Genomic DNA, 23,223 nt, shown 5'->3' on the forward strand with positions numbered 1-23,223 from the left:
ATATGCAGCAAAAAGAGAATGAGCTAGAAATCACAATTTAATTAGTAATAGTCTGAATTTCTTAATTTTCATTACACATATTCATGTCTTCTTCTTAGTTCAAGTAATCGTAGAACGTAGGTCAGTGCAATCATAAGTGCTAGCTCATGTGATAATCTTTCCGCAAGTTGGATGATACCGCAATCCAGTTTATCTTCTCTCGTACTATACAACTGTCATCGCACTCTTCAACCAGCCACGATTGATGGACAATTGTGTGATTACGAGAAGATATAATGCATCAGATCTAAAACACTGATGCATTATAGAGTGCATTACTTTTGTGGAGATGGGATTGATTCCCTTTGTAGATCGAAAAGGAAAATATGAAGCCTTGATGCCATATTGATATTTTTTTTCTTTTTCATAACTTGCAAATTGGTCCGGAAAACTTTTTATAGGCAGCGATTTTTTATCTTTTCTTTTATACTCGACTCCGCTAAGTCCGGTATAATGGAAATAACGAACAAGATATATAGTATAATCAGGAATTTTGATATACGTATAAAGAAAGCTGTAAAGACCTGACTACTAAATCATCAAATTACTTTCTCTCTGCTCTGGCTGTTATAAAAAATAAAAAAAAAAAAAAAAAAGGGGCGTAGAAGTTTGCTTTTTCATTACTGATGGAGTATTTTCCCAGTTCATGGAATAATAACTAAATCGCATCTTTATTGTGCCTTGGACGGAAAATTCTTCCCTTTTTACTAATGATTTAACAATAAACAGTTAAATTGAAAATTCTCTTAATTACATCTCATGTTCGCAAAAATTTTCAAAGGAAGTCGTGCTTATACCAAGAAATTTCTCAAAATATGCAAAAATGAGTTAGTTGCAATTTATGGTAAATAGTGTGGAGCTCCACAAAAAACGTAGTCGAATTCCTGTCTCCATCTCGAATAAAATTAATCTTCTGTTCCCAGAAAGACTAAGCTTATTTCCATTCTGCTGCATGGCTACTATGGAAATTTTTGACACTCAACCACAAATAAGAATGCAAGTAAATGTTACTTTGATAAGTAGCCATGCAATTTCTTATTTAGAATATTTTTGTAAAATTAATCATCCCTTCTTTGAAAGCTGTTGTCCAGATAGCAACTATGAAGTAGATATGTCTGCTTGTAACGAGCTTGAACAGAAATGATTTATGAAATTTTCAATCGGAGAAAACCTGATTATTTCCGCCGATAATGTAACAGATCTGTCTGTTCCAAAGATTGCATTAACTCTTCTTGAAAAGAAAACGTAAGTTCGATTTCTGTAGACAGATTACGGCAACATTGTTGGGTTTGTTCCAGAAAGGAATAAGTTGCTCGATATAGTAATTTATTTCTATCCCTGTTTAAATAATAAAAAAAAAAAAAAAAAAAAAAAACATTAACACATAATTAGGGTCTTAGGATACAACCACCTTATCATATTCTGCTGACAGCAATTCAACATTTGACGAGTATTGCAAGCTTGATCTCGATTATAAAAGACAATGCTTCAGATCGAATATATATGCAATAAATGCTAGTTGACTCAAACCCGACTGACTACACACGACAGACCAAACTTTGCACCATTACAGCAGGGTTTAGATCTCAGTTAACTTCTTCCGCAATGTTTGCATCTGCCATGATCCAAATATTCTTATGGCACAATATTCGCCCTCTCGTCATAGGTGATTTTCTCTTCGTAACTTGCAAGTGCATTACTTTTAACTTTATTTAAGAAGAATTGTTTCCTCGTACAGCCACTGACAGGTGCGTTCCTCTTGCGTAGCTATTTGGAGAAGAGGTAAATTATAGGTAATGTTACCCTCCTACATTTCATTAGATGGACCAAGTGCTGCAAGCACTTATGGCATCTATAATTACCAGATGGTTTTTATAGAATGTCTTTTACTATTATGTGCTTTAACAAATTCTGCAGTAAATAAAACATCTTCCATTTTCCGTATTTACATATATATTTTAAGAAGGTTACATGGAACAATATTTCAACATAATCTTTTCATAAGACATACATAGCGAATTCCATACTTTGTCATAATTCTTACAAATTTGTAATCATGAACATCAATTTATAAATAAAAAGATTATGAACTTAGATAATTACTTCTATTGTTTACAGAAGTTTGTGAACTCAAGCTCAAAGTGCAGCACTTGAAATCGCACGTGGCTTAGATAAATTGCCAAAATGTGGGTGTATATATATATACACATATACATACACACCAGACAAATGCTATTCTTGCAGTTCTTGTGTGATCTGGTGGTCAGATTTCAGGTAAGATATCTGCAATTATAATACTAATGTAACTATTAGTTTTTTTTTTCCTTGCTGTTTATTTATTAATATAAATTATATACTAAAACAATTTAATTTTATGAAACTAAAGTTAAAAATTCAATTGATTTTTCTCTTCACCAGGAAATACTTAAGACATATTCTTGATTTTTCTTTTCCCTTAGCTTTTTTTCCAATAATTTCCTTATATATATTGTAGTCGAAGGGGAAATCTGCAACCTTGATTTTTTTTTATCTTTCACTCAGTATTATCCTTCAACTTGATCAGTTTTAAAAGGTTTTACTTACTGTGAAATAATTTCTTGTGCTGATGTACGAGAGCAAGCATATTATCGAACAAAGTTCGCTCATTCTAAACATGAAAACAGGACAGCAGCAGAAGTATTTCCTTTTTTCTGTAAAATGAAAAAGTATTTTATTGGAAATTGTGTATCAGAGGCGGATCGTGCATGGGCACTGCGGAACTGCAACACCCCCAATTTTTCTCGATATATAAATACTGTATATTTATTAATTTATTTATATTTGCTGGTAATATTTAATTTTATCATCGACAATCCTATACAATTCTCTTAATTTTTATAAAAAATAATAAAAATCCACCTTGCAGCATTTAGGAGGGCGAAGGACCCTAGCAGCACTGTGTTTACCACAGTGTCATATTGCTACGCGCGCATATGCAGTTTGCACCAGTAGTAGAGTGTTCGTAGTGCTTATCGTGTTTACTCCGTCTCTTTAAATATTTGGATTAAAGACATAACATTTGTTATAGTTTTTATTTTAGAACATTATTGGGGTTATGATAATGGATTTTATTTTTAAGTAATTTTGAATTATACGAAAATATATAAATTTATCGATAATAAGCAATATTTTTTCATGTTTTTTTTTTAATTTTTACCATAATTTTGGTATTTTATCCAAACACATACACTGTACTTACAGTGTGTGTACAGTTGCAGCACCCCTACGATTTCAAGCCACTAGCTGCCACTTCTGTATATATTCTATTCCCATGATACAGGTGTTATTTCAAATATCATTTGAAATAACACAGTAACTGCTGTAATGAGTATAGTTATGAACATGCTATAAATTATATATTTTTTTTGCAGGATATTACATCTCCAACAAAACATTATTCAAAAACCTAGATAGAATGAGTTCTACTGCTGGAAAGGTAGGTCCAATGATCTTAGTTTCTAAAATTATTTTCAGCATTGATACAAAACCCCCGACATCATAGAACACATAGAACACGGAACTACACTAAACTAGTTTAATAAAAAGTTAGCAATACAAAATTATCAAAATTCAGTGTTTTCAGTTATCATTCTTTCTCTCGTTCTTATGCCTTAAGACAAAGTTGAGTGTCACCTCACTCCTTGCCGATCTTGGGACAGGAAAACTCAATTCGGATACATTTTTGGAATTTTGATCCACAATTTGAAAATAGTGTCTTTTGAAAAGGAGAATAAGTGACAGAGAAAAAGAACCAAAATTCACTTAATGTTCACATCTCCTCTTCCAATTAATAAATCACGAAGTTTTATGTAAATTTGTTCACTGTGTCTGAGCTAGCGACCACACTTCTGCTTATTAAAATTACGAAAAAAAAAGTTGATCCAGAGAATACCATGAAATCTCCGTTTCTGACTTATTCAATTTTTGTGTTGAAAGAGTGGTCAACTCGGTTATTCGGACAACGAGCCATTTATTAATAGTTGGTTGTTTCAGTAGCTGGATCCTTTGGCTGATATTCCCTTCAAAAGCTGATGCTAAGTGATCGTCTGTTCACTGATTTCAAATTACGAAATCTATACTTTATTTTGGAGCTTAAGACAATGGTTTCTGCTATTGTGTAAGTTTTGTAGTGAACGAGTGAGTTTTTCGACTATAACTAGGAGATCAAGACTTGACTTAGCACTAGGAGTAAACACTAGTGCAAGATCTGATTGAAGTCGAGGGAGAGATAAAGTCACGTGCTTCTCAAACACTGGTTTCTCCCTCCCGAGATTATGCGACAGCTAACGCTGGGCCCTGGGAAAAGTACTTACCGGGCCCTCTGAAGAGAGGGAAAAAGTAGACAAAAACTGTCTGAGCCCTTAAAAAAAAAACGCGGTTTCCTTATTATCCGTAATTATTGAGAGATCTTGAATTTAAATTACTTTCATTTCATGGGAATCTACTTCAAAAATTAAAATTAATTAGGATAACTCTTTTAACTGTGCAACTCTAAAGTACGATTTAAAAAATTATCTAAAAATAAAATGAGAAAAAATTCTAACCTTGTTACTTAACAAAATATATGCTTGATACCTTATACACTATATATATATATATATATATATATATATAGTGTTAAACTTTCGATAAATCTCAATTTACTTTTCTTTAGCCCATCAAATGCCGTGCAGCGGTGTTATGGGAACCTAACCAACCTTTCTCCATTGAAGAAGTAGAAGTGGCCGTCCCTAAGGCTGGAGAAGTCAGGATTAAGGTAATTTGAGTTTTCAAAAAAAGTCACTGAAATTCATATATTCTGTCTGTAATCGTGACAAGTACACGAATAAGAATGTTTTGTTTTGACAAACCAACCTATTTGCAATACAGCCAGGACTATCTTATCAACACGATTGTAAAAATCTTCCCCGTTTCTCATAGCCATACCTAAGCGTGACTGACCAATCGCGTAGGGCTATATCTTTAGCATGGACGCTAGCTGCGTCCTGTACCTCTGAAATAAAGGACCCAAACATTGGAATAAGAGTTGTAAATTAACACTGAACTTTGAATGATTTCAATGTATTAGGGGCTGCAAACAAAGTTGACACTTTGAAGTCAATTTGAGTAACGGCAATCTATTGCATATTGAATGTTCTTTGTACTTGAATCCAGCTTGCATATTACAGGAAGACAAATGAGAATATGTATTTTAAGTGAAATTCTACTGTTCAGCATTAATTCAAATAATAGTTTGATGATAAAATGAAGGTTCGCTTTATTAGAAAAAAAAATTTAAGCACTTAGACGGAGCCTTTGAAATACATTGGAAAATGTTACCTAACATTTGTGGGTCTGCTGTGTAGGATCCGAATAGAATGGGAACAGGATACACGGAGCTGATAACTAGGAGAATCTACGAAGAAGTTCATTAAGAATGAAGTAGTCTAGTTTTATTATATGTCCATGTCTGTGTGTACATACTTTACCTTACAAATAAAGTCACACTAAGATTTACAACAAAGGAAAGACTTTGTTTTGTATATGCTTTATATTCTTTTGTAATGTGTGCTTACTATTTTAGATTATAATGAGAGGTACCTTTATGGATATGACTGAGAAATCTTTCCACATATATTGAAATATTTCTTTATATATTTCCCAGATGGTATCCACTGGAGTCTGCCATTCAGACGTGCATTATCAGAAAGGTCGGGAACCAGTGAAATATCCAGTAGTCCTTGGACACGAGGGTGCAGGAATAATTGAAAGTGTTGGAGAGGGAGTAAAATCCCTGAAGCCTGGTAATTTTATTTCGTATGAAATGTTATTCCAGATTCATTTTATATTTGTATCTTGATTCAGAGTATTGCTGTAGTGGTAGTATCAAAATTTCCATTAATTCATTACACACACAATAGATAAAAGTAATTTTAACCTTTAACATTCGAAATATTGAATTTTTATACCGCTTTTGAGACGTGTAGTGGCTGAAAAAATGTAAGTTTTTGGTGACAAGAATATATCGGATAATTTTACGGTTTATTCCACCCACCGCGACATCTATGCTGTACGTTTTCAACCCACACCCTCAAAAACTGGTCAGTCGTTTGGACTCTGACTTCCACTTTGAAACTGCGAATACCACTTTGAGGTTGAAGGCTATAATCATGACAGTACTGTGGATTGACTGATGATTAGATAAAATACATCTCTCATCTAAAACACATTTACAAAAACATCCACGCTTAGGCAGAAAATTCGATTCCAGAGCCCAGTCAGAGAGTCGTAAGTCCCCAAATCGATAAAAATGCCAGATTTCGATTTTATTTTGAATGAACACTTGACTTTAGGTGCATCCTCATTGTTTCTTTTTGTGTAGAAATGCAGTTTGTTTGTTTCGTATTGGATAGTTTTCCAAATCTAGCATCTTCAGTATGTCAAGATTTTGCGAATTTCGAAGTTTATACCCGCTCTGTCTAAGAATTTTGTGTGTTAATGAGGTACTTGAGTCAAATAGTATTGATAAGTTTGGATTAAATAACGCGCATAGGTAGTTGCTATGCCATCGTTTTACTCGAGTCTGCATTGAAATCGAGGTCTGAGAACGTTTGCCAATTGTCTAATATTTGATATTAGGGGTTTTCTCGGTTTGCTTATTATTTAGTAAATTACATAAATAAATGAAATTTAAATAATGACGTACAATAATAAAAACTCAGCTTCTACTCGCCAAATTATTTGTTTTACCGTTTCACTAAATCGAAGAGAAACATTTGAGTCCTTTTCAGCTTTTAGTATTGCAATGTTCTTTTATGGTGACTTGATTGTGCAGTTTAATATTAGGCAAAATACGCAGCTATTGTTTTTTTAATAACGTAAACTTTATTATGGACCAGAAAGCATTCATATATTTTCAAGTTAGATTCGTTAATTCTTTAATTCCATAGAATAACTACAATGCCGATAGCTTTACGGAAAACGCTAATGGAGCCCTTGAGAGTTCCAGGCTTCAACAAAATCCGCTTGGATTGAAGATTCTTGAATTTTGGTATGAAAAGAAATTGTGCATGTCATATATTCTGCATCAGTTTTTCCATCTTCATGAGTGCATACGATATGGAATTTAGATTTTTTTCTCTAATTCCATGTGGAGAATCCAAAATTAAGACATCCCAAATTAATTGCAGATTTTTGAGTAAAAATGCATATTCCCGTTACACACTATCAAGTACTGTTATATAATTATCGAAGAAGCTTTTATAACGAAAGTTATATTCCCTGGGGGGAAAATGGGTGTTAGGCTTCGAACTGAAATAAAAAAAAAAAAGGAAAAAAAAAAACTGCGTGTACTTCTCATTTGACCGAGTAACTTAAAGCAAATGACTAATAAATGCTGTAATTTCCGTATACACAGCCATTTACTTATTGTGTTATGTGAACTAATGTTAATTACCCATAAAGCGACTAAATATTTTGGATTTACCGGAAAGACATCTTTCGGTGAACGATCGACTGCTTTACTCTTTTGAGAACGTTGCTGTTGTTGTGTTTTTCTGTTGTGATTTATATTTTTTCCATGTTGGAAAAATTATTCCAATCACGCATACTGTGTGTGTGTGAAAAATCTTCTTGACAGCATCCATTCTCAACTTCCAAGGATGCACACACACAACCATTATCCGTCTGTGGTAAGCGATGGGTGATGGCCGTGGTCGTAACCCCGTAATCAGGAAGATTTGAATTGTCTGTCTCCAATCAGTATGCTGTCAAATGATTTTACTACCTGCTGCAGCTTTTCTGGTTTGGCAAGAGATGTTTTAGTATGAATAAACACCAGTGTTCAACATAAAGATAAATACGTTATTTTTATTTTGTCTTTAGGTGATCATGTTATTCCTGCATTTACGCCAAACTGTGGCCAGTGTAAGCTGTGTAAAAACAAGAAGACAAACCATTGCGAAATGATGAAGTAAGAACAATTTTAATGTTTTCAATTTGATCTGAAATTATTAACATAGTGAGAACTATTTCGATAAAGTGAAATGTAAAAATATTTCCCTCAAAGAGAATGGCGTGGTAATAGCTTAACTAAACAAGTTGTCCAACTTAAAATTAGGTTAGAAATTCTTGAAAATAATGTTATGTTAAATTAATCAGATAAAGCAATCTAAAGAAAGATATAAAATAAATGCATAAAGATAAAATTATTTGAATACAAATGTATTAAACGTAATTTACCAACGTTATTAATTAGTCTGAACTGGAAATCATTCGTCTTATATAATTCAAAACGTCAACTAAAGAGTGGTTCTCCTGAGATAATTAATTACTGAATTAAGTGTTTTGTCTTGAATTCATTGCAGCTGGGTAGTACCCAGCTACAATAAACGTCGAATTTTTCCATTAAGTGTTCCAGCAATCCTCCAAAATTGATTGCTTTCATTCGCTCATTATCGAACATTGATGCCGAGTTTTAAAGCAAGCACTTCAGTATATTCCGAGAACCAATAATTGTTACAAATAATTGGAAAAGACTAATATCGAACACTTCTATTTAGTAAATCCAACCGCCTTCTCGGTTATGATCCAACATATCACCAGAAAAGGATATAAACACTGCTTGGATAGAAGTCAACGGACATCATAATATCAGGAAGAAACAGCCATGGCGCCAGCCAACCTTAATAAGAAGTCGAACTCTTTTACTCCGATGACTACAGCAATACTACAGGGCATTTTTTATACAAACGTACCATAGCGATCAATGGAAATTTAACCATTCTTCATGTAGGCATATAATGAAGTCCTGGACTGTTGTGAGGTGGACGTACCCTGATCTCACCGAAGCTCTACTTCATTCCACAGATATTCAATAGGATTGAGATCAGGGCTCTGTGGAGGCCAGTCAGTGTTGACGTTCATATTCACAAGCCACGCAGTTACAGAAGCAGCAGCCTTATGACACGGTACATTGTCTTGCTAAAAGACACAATGGTCAGTTCCGTAAGGAACAATGCAGGAAGATTGCACTGTCCAGAATGTTCAGACACAACTCTCAGAGTTCAATATTTGTGGCAGTGGAGGGTCCCAGCCAAACCCAGACCTTTCCATCACATTACCACCTCCACACTTAATGGTTTGGTTAACCACGCTGGTAAGAGATGATAACCTGGAATCTATCACACCCGCATTTGCTTGATAGAGGGTTGGTAACGTGATTCGTCGCTGCACAACAGTTTCCAAACATTGCGGACAAAAACATTCAGAACTGAGGCTCAGAATTCTTTTGTGTAATTCGTGTCCCAGTCACTGCCCACAACTCCTCGTTCATCATATCGAGTGGTGGTTTTTACGCCTTATCCTTTGTAGCGACCTACGGCCATGTGCGGTGAGTGTGATGGGTCGTCCATTGCAGTTGATTCCCTACACTTCCATCTCAGTATGGTGTTACTGACTATTGCCCTGGGATGGCCGAGTTTGTCACCCATTTTCCGAACAGATGGGCATGCAACATGGCATCCTATACAAACCCGTGACTTGTTACATAGCACGATCCACCTTGCCCTCGTGGAGTGTCAGTTGACTTCTTTCTAAGCAGTGTAGCTGTGAATTCCATTGGTTAAGTCACAACTTTTATTTGGCTCAAAGATCGATACCCCGAATATTTCTGAAAAATCTTGAACATTTCAACTATCCTTTTATTTTTCTATTTCATCCGAAAATATTTCCAAGTTTGTGGCATCTGATGAGACCTTTTCCTTTTAGGCTTTCATTTGCGTGTGTATTGCTAGATGGCACTACAAGAATAACATGCAAGGGACAGGAGCTTCGTCAAATGTTTGGCGTCAGCACTTTCTCAGAATACACTGTAACAAATCAAATCTTCATTGCTAAGGTATGTAATAGGTTTTCTTTCTTCTTTTTTTTCCAGTTTAAGTACTATATGTTTCTATTTTAATAATACACAAGTTTCGCTATGCTTAGGGAAAGGATACACAACATTCTGAATATTTTCAAATTTCAACTTCTTTTGCTATTCAGTGGTGAGTGGCATACTAATATACGTCATATACTAATATAACCATTTCTCTTATGAAGATTAATCCAAAGGCCCCTCTTGATAAAGTATGCCTGATCGGATGTTGTGTACCGACTGGTTATGGAGCAGCGGTTAAGAGTGCGCAAGTGCAAGCAGGATCCACGTGTGCAATTTTTGGATTGGGTGGAGTCGGAATGAATGTCGCCGTAGGATGTAGAGCCAGCGGAGCTAAACGCATAATTGGAGTGGACACGAATCCTGACAAATTCGAACTAGGTTTGTCTTCATGTTATGTGAAATTGTTTAAATCATTCCAATTTCAATTATTTCTCTCAAATTACTAAGGATAGGATATTGAATTGAATTCAGTACATTTTATACAGGCAATACGATATTAGCTGATTTTTAATACCAGTTCTTGAAAGGTAAAACTCATTTCATTCGAAGAAAAACTGAAATCTGTGAATGACTAATCTTAATTCTGTCGGATTTACATATACTTGCTTATTGAAATATTCAAAAATTGATACATTGATAGTACACAGATTCTCTTAAGTTCAGACATCGTGTTCTCAATCTCCAGCCAATAGGATGAGGATCAAATCTCACATGTGCAGTGATGTTATAAATGTAGACTTGGATGTTCCTCTTTTCATGGTATGATCGGTGACCTCCACTGATTTATTTGAAGCGTGAAAATTTGCCATATTTCTTATTTTCCAAATTAGTTAACTTATTAGCATTCTCACAGTACTAATGTTCTGATTTAGCAGAATTCTTGGTACGATTGACCTGAAATTTAAATTTCTCATTCTCCAACAGCACGTTTTTTCAATAACAAACTTTGTTGAGAGAACATTGCTAATATGGAATAATCATATTTTAACGAAGGTCATATCCCTCGTTTACCTAATTCAACGTAACCTAATTCAAAAAGCAATAAATCGTAAAAAAAAAATAAATAAAGATCAGGATTTCTAAAGGAAGAAAAAATCTGAAGGCCGTGGATAACATCTAGATCAGCCTGCAAACAAAACTAAGAGTGCTGGAAACATGCATCTTCAGCAGCGTACTGTATGAATCTGAAACATGTGTAATAAAATAGGAATCAAGAAAAAGAACGTTGGCATTTGAAAGAACTTGTTACAGGAAGATTCTAAGAATAGGAATGGATACAGAAAATCATAAACGAAGAGCTCTATTGGAAGATACAACCAAAAGAGAATCTAATGCAGAAGATTATAAAACGGAAGCTGCAATTATTTGGACACATCTGCAGAATGAGTGAGGACCGGAAGATCAAGACATTCAATTGGCATTATGGATGGTGTAAACAGAAGATATAGACCATACAGAGAATGGATAGACAGCATAAAGGACTGGTGTAGAATGGGTGTACAGAAATTGCGACACTGTTCACTGGACAAAGAAAGGTGGAAGAAGATAGTGAAAGATGTATCGGACACCAATGGGCAGTGAGTCCATGGTTCATGATGATAATGAATAAATCGTAGCTTTTATGATGGTAAATGAATTTCAAATAAATTCCTATACGCAATATACTAGAAAATAAAGCCAACACACCTACACTGAGGTTTAATAACGTTAGGGTCTGCGAATGGCAGAGTTGCTATTCAGGCAGTATTTAAATACGACAGTCAAAGTGTGATTTTGATCCTGACTTTCTTTCAGCCTGATTTAAATTTATATCCGTCTATTGAGTATTTTTGTTGTTAATCATTGATTATTTTTATTAGCTAAAAAATTCGGATGCACCGAATTTGTCAACCCAAAGGACCACAAGAAGCCCATTGACGAAGTCTTGAGTGACCTGACCGATGGCGGTGTGGATTATTCTTTTGTTTCAGTGGGAAATGTTGATGTGATGGTAAGTTTATTTTTATTTCACCGTGTACTTGATTTTATTGCATAGTAAGATATTACTGAATCACCACGTGTTACATAGATATAACGGGAAAGCTTTCTAGACCTGGTTCGCTTGGTAGATAGCGTCTTTTGTCTCCAAGAAACAGGCCATTTGATCCCACCTTGATATTTATGATTATCGTTAGGTAGTAGATGGATTTCGTCGCCCTATTGTGGCGACGAAAGAATTGTTGAAAAAGCGCAATGTTTGATCTCGAGAGCAGCGAACTGTGAAATCTATGCGGATTACCTAACCATTTGTACACCCTGTATGTTAACGTATAATAGGTTTATAATCTTTATGCTTGTGTGAAATTCATCCACTAAAGTTGAATTTGCACTCTCATCAACAACTGTTTGGTTACTATAGCGCTAAGCGAAAGTACTACATCTAAATTAATCAGTTTCTGGTCTTAGAATTCATCGTGTGACTATATCGCTACTTTGTGACCAGCTGTTCCATATTCTATCCCACACCCAAATCCCCATAGATAGCTCTGTTAGGATAAATCCATCATGCATTGTCAATACGCTACTCAAAAGCTATAAAATGCATGCATAAAAATATTCAGGTAAAGAGGCAGTGGCAATTATTTCTAGGTTAAAAGTATAAATGATCCCTGTTAGAAAAACTGCTTAGTGTCAAGTTAATACTGATGTAATTGGAATATAGTGAATGTCTTAATCGTGAAGTTATGATTCCTAACTGCTCCTTTTATATGAGAGCCCATTATGATGGTAACAGAAGCCGATACACGTGGATATTTTTGTAGAATTTGTCTACAATATTAACGGTGAAATAATGTTTATATGCGTATGTGTGATGTTAATGCGAAAAAAGCAACAAGGCTGCCCGTTGCTAAAGAGGTTTGCTAACAGCAAATTCTATTGCAATGAATCCATGTTATCTTTGTTGTAATGATAAGTGTCCTAAATGTTCAACTAATAAGACCAGGAGTAATCTGAGTAGATGAACGCGAGCGAGATGTTTTTAATTGTATCCAGATTCCTTCTTATGGCTAGTGACTTTCTCTGTCTAACATTAGTTTTTTTTTTATTTTAAATTTAAATTTTTTTGCGTATTGGACTCGAAAAGAAATGCGTAGTGAGAACGTTTGTTGCCTCATTCACTCAAATGAAGCCCTCCTGCTAACAAACAATGATTTTTGGCGTCACAAATGCGAATGCAGATATCTCTATTCTAAATCAGATTCTCTTATTTGAAAGACGATCTTCATTTTGGAGATAGGAAAATTTTCTTTCGAAGCAGTGGTTGGTATTTTTCTTCCTCTTCAGCCCTACTTGATGGTTTTGTGATGCATTTGGACAATCACTTATTTCAAATGAATTATTATATACGATAAGTCTTCAAGAAAGCAAATTCTCTTGTGAAGATAATATACCTTCTTGAAGATGCAATTTAAATAATCCGGGGAGTTCACTTGTAACTTTCATGAAGCTTCGTGCGGCTGTTAATTATCGTCATAACCTTACGCAGTGCCCTTTATGTGAGATATTAATTCATTTTTATTGTACATTTATGGCATACTTCAAACTTATACAACTTCCGTTCCTTCGTAAATAAAATATTTAGTATCAAGCAAAACATTCATTAATGATATACGAATAGGAAGCAACCACCTAAAATATTTTGCATGTTTAAATCATAAAATATGTAACGGCATTGGTTGAAAAATAATATTCAATATAAGATTATGTGGACAAAACAGATCCGAACAGTAACTGAATTGTTTAGATTATAACTAGTACTTACTCGGTTTATAATTCAGGGTATAATCTCTAGTTACCACTGAGTTCAGGTATAGTCTCTAGTTTCCCACCGACTGGAACTTCAGTCCGTTCTGCGAGCGTAACACGCACACACACACACACACACACACACACACACACAAGTAGTTCGGAAAGGTATCTATTATAGATGCGAATACGAAAGAGAATAGTGATGATTCAATGGAAATTCATGCCCGTCTGAAAAATGTGCTGGTCAACAGTACTGTATTGAGTCACATTTGGTGAAAGCGAGGTCGGAAACCTCACGCCAGTTGCGCACGGAGAATGTAATTGCAACATTTGACTGAACTCGTATCTTGATCCCGCCCATAACTGGAATTTGGAATGTTTTGACCACTACCCTTAAAGCCCTCTGCAAGACGCATTCTTTATGAAGAACTCCGAAGTCGGATTAAAGACCGAAGAGGTCGGCATACTGTCTCATTCAGCGATGGCAAAAGTATATAGAGAAAAATGGAAATAACAAATGCTCGAGGAAGATGAGGCGGAGTATTAATCCAAGCAAAAGCTATTAAATATTTTCGAAGATAAAAATGGGCATTGCTTTGGTACTACCTCTGATAGGAATGCAAAGCGTTTTTGTATGATTTTTATTTCGTGTTATTGTATTTTATTTTGTTTCTTTTAAAATGCAATTAAAGAATATAGCTTGAACCAGATGAAATTCATGAAATGGATGCGTGTAGTTATCAGTGACTTAATATAATCAAAGTGTTCGCTTTTCTTTCAAGTATGAACAGTATCTAGAATAATCCGCCATAATATCAGTATTTGTAATTCTATAATAATACATTTCATATGATGGGGAAAAATTAAATACAGTCTTCTACTAAAAAGTAATACACAAAGAATAGACATTTTTCAGTCATCACGCGGTTGATTTTTTTAACTGAAGTTCTAACTGATGTTCTTATCAACTAACATGATAATGAACTGCTGTGCCAGTAGCAGTAATTCTACAATTCAGAAATCCTAATAATAATCACTGAATTTAGATTAGATAACTGGGCCTGACTTGCCTATCTTCATAAGTATTTAGATTTAAATCCAGCGGTTGTACTGGGATAGTGTATACTAGCAGTACATTGGGTCATCTGAAATTGTGACCAATAGAATAAGTATATAACAGCATATTGAGAATTGCTAACCAGGCCTGAGCGTAATCCCACATATAATTAAAGCATATTGAATTCTCGGTTATTTTTATGTTTTATCACTTGCATTCACTCACTCTGCTGTTACATTATGAATGGGCAATTTCGAAACCTGCCCGCCTATACCGATCACGTCCGTGCAATGTCTTCGCATTAATGCCAGTAATTTTCTTTCAGAACACGGGATACTTGGCTGCCAATCCAGCTTATGGGGAGTGCATCATTATAGGTTTACCTGAGAAGAAAGAACACGTGTCTGTTGATGCATGGAGTCTGATCTGGGGAAGAGTTTTAAAAGGAACTTTTTACGGAGGTAGGCAGTGTTTCAGTGAAATTCAGATTTCCTAGCGTAGTTCGATGGAATTCTGCCTAAATAGCAGAATGGTTTTCATAATAGCATAAGTGTACTTTGTTTCGTTACGTTTATAGGTGCGTCCAGAAACAAACCATAGTTCATTACAATTCGGCTGTATTACTCCAACTTGTTAGTATTTCATGTACGTGATCGGGTTTTAATATTGGAATGCAATGAAATTCACTTTGAATTAAGCGTAATCGTTATTACTAGGAAACAACAACAAAAAAAAAACTTAAATAATAGATGAGAGATCTAACGAGAAATGCATAATCGTAGATTTCCTAGCGTAGTTCTTGAGTTGTCTTCAACTCAAACATCAACAGCACACGTCTTTTAATATTGGAAAAGCCTTTTTTTTTTTTACTTTTCAACTGTTAGTCGAAAAACTTCGAATAACATAAGAAGACACATTATTAAGTTCATAGCTTTGATGGTTCATAATTACAACAAATGTCGATTTTTATCGCTACGTGGCCCCGACAGCCACTTTATTGTTCATTAAAAATTCTAAAAAATTAAAGTAAATAACCTTTGAAAACACTTCACTTTGCTAACGATCTCTTGATTGAGTTATTTTTCTCCATGAAGTGTTCCGAGCATATTTGTTAATCCACTTTTTTACGTATTGATTCATAAACCTATAATTTGATGTTTCTGTTCATCTGTAGACTAGTGGATACGTTCAGATAGGCTGATCTTGTCCATTTCATCTTCAGAAGAGCAGATAAAGGAGACCAGTCTGGATATTGGTTGAGTCGTTCAGAAGCCTTCCTATTAAAGATGTATTGGTAATTCTGTTTGGAGAAGAGTGCTAGCCCAGTGCATGGGCTTTTATGCCATGGTTTTCTAAGGATGAATTAGTTATCTTTTGGTGCATGTGAATGGCACAAGGAGATCCATATTATTCGTAGTAGCTCAAGTTACTAGAAAAGCTGTAGGTAATGGTGGTTTCCAGTTTTTCTTGTTAATTTTATTTTTGGGTTAAGGCTGTTCAACTGTAAAACATATTTAATATTTCTTCATCCAATTAGTTACGCATTTGAGCGTTCTGTAATGTGGCCACATAGTAAACAACACGAGCACAATACAACTATAACGAAGATAACGTTTTTTTTCCTCAAACACCTATAAGACATGCGACAGAACAGTTGGAAAAGTAAAGTCTATAGACGTACCTTCGACATTTTTATGCAATATGTTTTATGTAATAGTTAAGAAATAACCCCAATCGTACTTATATCCACAGTATGACTGATATCAGGTTGATACATATTTTCATTAATGTTTCTTTTAGTAGAGGGAATATTCGTAAACAGAGTCACTATTGACTATACTTAATAGTCGGTTGTAATTCTTTAGTAGTTTGAACTGCTTTAATATTTTGTAATTTCTTATGTGCTGACGGTATTTGTCCTGAATATTTGATTGCATTCTACGTAGGACTTTCTGTATTATCCATTAGGATCGGTGTACATGGATTTAAAGAAATCGATATATGGAGGAGAGAATACGAGGGTGGGTTGATATTATTTCAGGTGGCCAGCCTGAAATAATTTATTGAATTCTGTTTGGAAGTGGTAGAAATTCCTTCCGTTAATGATGCTATGGTCTCATCGTAGACAATATATTTGTGCTATAGCCATAAATGATCGTAAATGTGCTGGCGTTTCTTTTATCGGATCGTAATAACTTTCTACTTCCGGCAGAGATCTGTCAGTGCTCGTTGACAGTAAGATCACTTCGGGAACAGATTTGCTGTTAAAATAAAGCCCACATCGACGGATATTTTTCGTTCAGTAAATGGCCACCCCCTTCTCCCATCCAAGGAGCAGGAAATCAGTACATCAGTCGTGACATACTGCAATCAGGTTTCCTTAAGGTATTTGATTATGGTCGAATGAACTGAGGCTGGTAGATTATGTCTGTTAATTGGATGTGTTCTTCTGGCCGATCTGTCTGCTACAAATCAGCCAGTGGGCACATCGGACTCAACCACCTCTCTAGAGAACCGAGTAACTGGTCTTCGGTTTTAAAGCCCTTAAAACGATTCTTCGTTTCCCCCAAATGGGATTCGAACTCAGCCTTTTATAACCAATGAGCATCAAGCCAAGGTAACCGGTCTTGGGCTGTGGAACAGCAGGGTTCTCCCCCTCCCAGTTTATCTGGGGTTTTTCATCCCGCTAGCAGGCAAACCGGACCCGTGAACGAACACGGATAAAGTCATGAATATCGCCCTTAATGGATGCAGCGGAGGAGTGGCGAACCGGCCGCATTAATACGCCAGTAACCCCTCATTAGGAAGGGGACTCAACCCGTCCTAGACGGATGAGAAGGATAGAATAGGACAGTGCTTACTATTTGTTTTTGATACAAACCTGAATGGTGAATAATTGAAGATCTTTCGTAATTATATTCTCCCCACATTCTATATAGCTTGAAACAAAACGGTGACTTGGGTTTTGAACACAATAGGAGCGATATGTTGATTATTATTCAACAGCAACTTCAAGCACTGTCTTGCTTCATTTTAGGTAAGCACTTTATTGAAACTCTTGGCTTGAGGTAGAAGCCTGTTGTAGTCGTGAGTGATTTACATTTTTGTTTTTGTCTTCCATCGTTTTTATTTGCCTTCTTAAGAAATCAAATTCTTAAGATTTTGGTGAAATGTGAGTACGATTATTTATCAATTAAAATTCCGGATGCCATTATCTGATTGGGTTTTTGCAAACGGCATGCAGGTTAATTTTCATGGGCAATTTATCATAAAATGTTTAACCAATAGCCTTCATAAGGCAAGTATGGCTTCTTCAGATATCAGTTTATTCTTGTAGATTATTTTTAATCATGTACAGTTGATAAAAGCCGCGATTTGCTGAAATAAGGTATTGCTTAATTGTGTATTTATTGAAACCTACAGGAATGACGTTTTGATTATGCTGAATTATGTTGATTTCTTATATCATGTGACTGTTGCTAGGATACAAAGCCAAGCTTGAACTTCCCGAATTAGTGGATCTGTATATGAATGGAAAGCTTTTATTGGACGAGTTGATTTCTCACACCCTTCCTCTGGAACGCATCAATGATGCAGTTGATATGATGCTTACTGGAAAATCGTAAGTAATAAACGGAAATATTTTTCTTTGCGACTTATTTATACTAGATAATGGCAGCAATTTCCAAATGACATATAGTTTTTTTTTTTATTAAAAAACACGTAGGTCCACAGTAATAACTTTCAATTAATAAATAAGGTACAGATATTTCATACTAAAACTAATAGTACATCTTCAGTGTTACAAACAGATAGGAATCGAATACAAGTAACGAACATTCGGTGGATCACCTATTAAAATACATTGTTGTCGCGAGCTAGGAAATGAAAGAAATTAATAAATAATTAATATTTAAGATAAGTGGTTTTTTTTAAAAAACCAGATCCTCGCGAGAGAGAGAGAGAGAGAGAGAGACGATCATTTCGATTTAAATTCGGTCGGTGTAAAATAACTTCACAACATTCTTAAAGAGGCGTTCATATTTGAACCTGCATCTGTGAAGTAGAATAGCTTTATCCCATTGGATATTATGGGTAGTGGTAATACTGCGTTGTGCTAGACCAGACTTCTGAGGTTTGTTGTAATCAATATAATATTGATGCTCTTTAATTCTTTTTTCCACAGAACGGCCAGTTTGTCCAAAATCGAAGATCTGAGAGACTTTTATTTTATGTATTCATTAAAAAAACCAATTATCTTAAATATTAATTATTTATTAATTTCTTTCATTTCCTAGCTCGCGACAACTATGTATTTTAATAGGTGATCCACCGAATGTTCGTTACTTGTATTCTATTCCTATCTGTTTGTAACACTGAAGATGTACTATTAGTTTTAGTATGAAATATCTATATCTTATTTATTAATTGAAAGTTATTACTGTGGACCTATGTGTTCTTTAATAATTATACTATGCCACAGGTACCTCTAAAAATGTAGTTTTTTCCGAAAAATGATTTGTATTGTTTCCCTGGAGATTTGATTACAATTAACAATAATAATAAAATAATTTTTATAAGTAAACGTGTCAAGCATCACCAGTATGCACACAGGTTTGAAAGAGAAGCCGTTATAACCAAGATCTGATTTTAAAAAAAAATGAATTGTCTTTTAGATAGAACATTGTAATATAAGACGACCTCAATTCCCAATTTCCCGTATTTTTCCACGAATGCAATAATGTTAAGGGTTTAATACTGCGAGATTTATAAATCCAGAGAATGGCACTGAAACATTCGAACCCTCGATTCGAAATAAGACTTCGTTAGGCCTTAGCTTTACACTTCCGCAAGACACTTTCGGAGTCTTCCCATCCGACTTAGAACTTCGCATTTTTTAGAATTACAGCCTTATTTTCTAAAATAATTTTTCTCTCTCATTTTAAGCCTTGATCGTCTTTGTATCGGCTGTTTTGTACTTGAGCTCCTGGTCTGGAAAGGGGTCGTCAATTTAAGTATTTGTCAGAGGATAATCTTTTTTCAGCCAAATTTTCTTTTAGAAGATTCTATTTTTTTTTTAAAAATTCCCAATGTGCAACTTTCATTAAAGCATCTGAATTTGGAACCTCATTAGAACAGGATTCCAATTTTGAGCCAACCTTTGTTGCATGGAGCATAAAATTAGAGTTCAATACATGGAAATTCAGCGTTCCACAATATATATGTTTTTCGAACCCACTAGAGAAGTTTCAAGCCATCTATAGAATTATCGCAATATGAACTTTAGGTACGTACTTCAGCACTCTGGCGCTGCCAAGAAACTATTGAGTGCCTTTGATAATTCAAATAATGGTAATAGTTCGATATTATTATAAAAAAGATTGATATTATTATAAAAATCAACTTTAGGAGTGGATTCTGAACGGTTTCCAAACGATTCCAAATAGCAAAAAGCAATTACTCCATACGAGATTCCCCAAGACTCAGAAATGCGTTGTCTACAAAGCCTCCAGCAATCAGTGTATATTACTGTTCGTTCCTCATTTACGTATTACTTAAAAATAGCAAAATGATACTAAGTATATTCTTTTATAGTAACAACTTTATGCTGCTCTCTTCACGTCGCTCTTAATACGGTAATCAGTGAGATTTTCATAAGCTAGATAGAAGCAAAACTTAGTTAATGCATAAAGGATCTGCTAATTGCATTCATTTTACATGAGTATATGAAAACCTAATAACATTGGGGACAACTGCTACGTCTTTGCTCTAAGCAGCGATGGAAAGATTGGTTTATTTGGAGAATTCGGTCGAACGGATAGCTTAATGTATTTCAATACAAAATAAATTTAACTTAAGGCCAACTGTTAAGCAGTATTTTAAAGGAAATTTTCATGATTTATTCCACTCACCTGTAACTTTTCTTTTCAGAATCCGAAGTGTCATTGTCTACAAGTAAGACGTGACAATTGCCTTCATTGACAACATTTTGAAGATTCATATCCAGATGCCCTGCGGACTCTGATTTTGTAAAAAGAAAGCAGTACTTCTAAATTTGTCTCTATTTTTGTGTCCTCAAAGTGTCAAAATTAACAAATAAAAATAATCAGATGCAAATCTAGTTCATATTCTTTAATGAACCAAAATGCATAGTGTGCACACTTGTTCTCTCTCACAAGAGATTTTTGTGCGAAGAGTATTTGGTACCTCAAGAAGAACTTTACTAAATTTTTTAAATCGATTTGTAAACGAATTTCCTTTTCAGTTAAAAACCTTTAACTGAAAAGAAGAATAATAATTTTCATTATTCTTATTCTTCGTAGGATAATGTTCATTATCCTAAGAATATTTTTTTAAAAATTATTCTTAGGATAATGAACATTTTGTAGAATTATAAGAATCGTAACAGTATTTTGCTTCATAACTCCCGATGATAACAAAGGGAAAGTTTATAATAATTTATCTGAGTGCTTAAAAGTAATCCCAACCGATCTCTCCCTCTCTCTCCCTCTTTTTTTTCCTTTCTGTCAGTAATAGTGATACATTTAAGTATTTTTTTTATGTTCAAAAAATATTTTTTTCTGAGCATAATTAAATAACTCGCCAGTCACATAACTGCCAACATTTAAGGTTGTTCTTGAGTCTGTCACGATAAAATTGAGTGAATCTTGTTCAATGAAATACGTTTAGATTGATCGCTGTCAACTTCATATGACATGGAGCGATGTCCTCTGAAATATTCATTGTTCCTTTCTGGAAGATGGGTGCAACGAAGTAAGAGTTGTATGGCGGTGAACCAAAGTTATTGTGAAGCTGCTCTTCAAGATGAACTCTTGGAATACTGCATAGCTCCTTAACTTAATACGGCATGAAGTAAAGGTGTATCTGCACTGCATAACACATTCGCTTCATGCAGAATTGGAAGTCATGCTAAGAACAGTGGCAACAGCATGGTACAGCATGGCAACATCATGAATTCTCTTTTCATGTGAATGGTTAAGTGAAAGAAATAAGCATGCTGTTGTAGCAGAGGATGCTGTCTTGAACTCCTTTACGATGGCATTTTCGTGTGTATTGCCTTAAGAAACGCTTTATGTATTGAAAATGAATCTGTGTGCGATCTTCCATTCCCATCGACTATGTTAATACACTTGGTTGCATATACTTCGGATGTTCGATGCGAGAAATGTAAAGAAACGTGTGCTTTAGTTTCCGTTTGAACCTTGGTTTGCTTCGCAACAAAAATCATATAAATATTATGAATCTAAATGTAATGTAATATATACATTAAGATAAGAAAAAAGAACTATATTATTGTTCAACAGGAAAATACTTTCAGAAAGTGTTTGCCACTCATCCCGAATGACAGCACTCTTACTTATTCCAATGGAAGCATGGAGAAATTATCTTAATTTTTATTCACTCTCCTCTAGCACTCAAAATCTCGCACACTAATTTTTTTAGACGTTTTATCGTGAATAAAATGAAAATTATCTTTAGTCATAACGATAAAGCACCAGCCAATCTGTGGTTTTGCTTTAAGTGAAGAAAAGTCATTCTTGAATTTCATCCCTACAGATATCTTCCCGTGTATTGTAAAATATTTCTAAACCTTAGCCCTATTTTATATTTTAACTAGAGGGGCTACGCCCCCCCGGTGCCTACGGCGCCCCCCCCGTGTTCCAAGCTGGTAGACTCTTGAATTCTGATGAGTCGAATTTTGAAGACTCGACACTCAGGGGCTACCCTGAGTGTCGAGTCTTCAAAAGGGGGAATCCGCCCCCTGGCGCCTAAGGCTCCTTCCCCCCGTGTTCCGGACTGGTAGGCCGGTTCTCCTTGAATTCTGATAACTCGAATTTTGAAGACTCGACACTCAGGGTAGCCCCTGAGTTTTAAACGTTTCAAAATACGTGACATAAAAAGGCTTATCATTATATATATAGGGTAGATTTCATCTGTTCGGTTAGTGTTTCATGTCTTTGATCGTTGTTGTAATTATAATTAACTGAACACCCATTGTGAAATTGAGAACAACTCTTACATTCTTTCATATTACAAATTGCGACTACTGAGATGGAAATATCAGGTTGTGTAGAATTAAAGCAACACGTCAGTTTTGTTTTAATTTTCAGATAATTTTAACAGCTCTATTGTGAAAATAAGAAGAAACCTCCGTTTTCCAGGAGGAAACAGTCGCTTTATCTCCGTCTGAACTCGTCGTAAAGTACTGGAGGGAAGAGTCCTTTCTCTTTGAAAGAATTCCGAATTAGTAGTTTTCGATTCAGGACAAAAGTCGCATTTCGAAATACGCCACTGATTCGTCGAGAGATGTTCAATTGTTAAACTTCGCTTTACGTTCGTAGTCATTTTCCGTAACACC

The 23,223-nt window shown here is 35.0% G+C and overlaps 1 protein-coding gene across 1 annotated transcript; it reads left to right on the forward strand.

The window, feature by feature from the left end:
* The first annotated feature begins 2,194 nt into the window (after positions 1 to 2,194).
* LOC150104554 (alcohol dehydrogenase class-3-like) lies at positions 2,195 to 20,954 on the forward strand. The gene is made up of 11 exons (XM_090395765.1): positions 2,195 to 2,313; positions 3,450 to 3,514; positions 4,733 to 4,834; positions 5,723 to 5,861; positions 7,942 to 8,029; positions 9,826 to 9,955; positions 10,159 to 10,375; positions 11,857 to 11,987; positions 15,169 to 15,304; positions 18,327 to 18,465; positions 20,775 to 20,954. The coding sequence occupies exons 2-11, from the start codon at positions 3,494 to 3,496 to the stop codon at positions 20,800 to 20,802; spliced, it is 1,131 nt and encodes a 376-aa protein (XP_090251891.1). The 5' UTR covers positions 2,195 to 2,313; positions 3,450 to 3,493; the 3' UTR covers positions 20,803 to 20,954.
* The last annotated feature ends 2,269 nt before the right edge of the window (positions 20,955 to 23,223 follow it).

This window comes from Typopeltis vanoorti, chromosome 7 (genome assembly GCF_054136105.1).
Source record: "Typopeltis vanoorti isolate ZY-2024b chromosome 7, IOZ_Tvanoo_1.0, whole genome shotgun sequence".
NCBI lineage: Eukaryota > Metazoa > Arthropoda > Arachnida > Uropygi > Thelyphonidae > Typopeltis > Typopeltis vanoorti.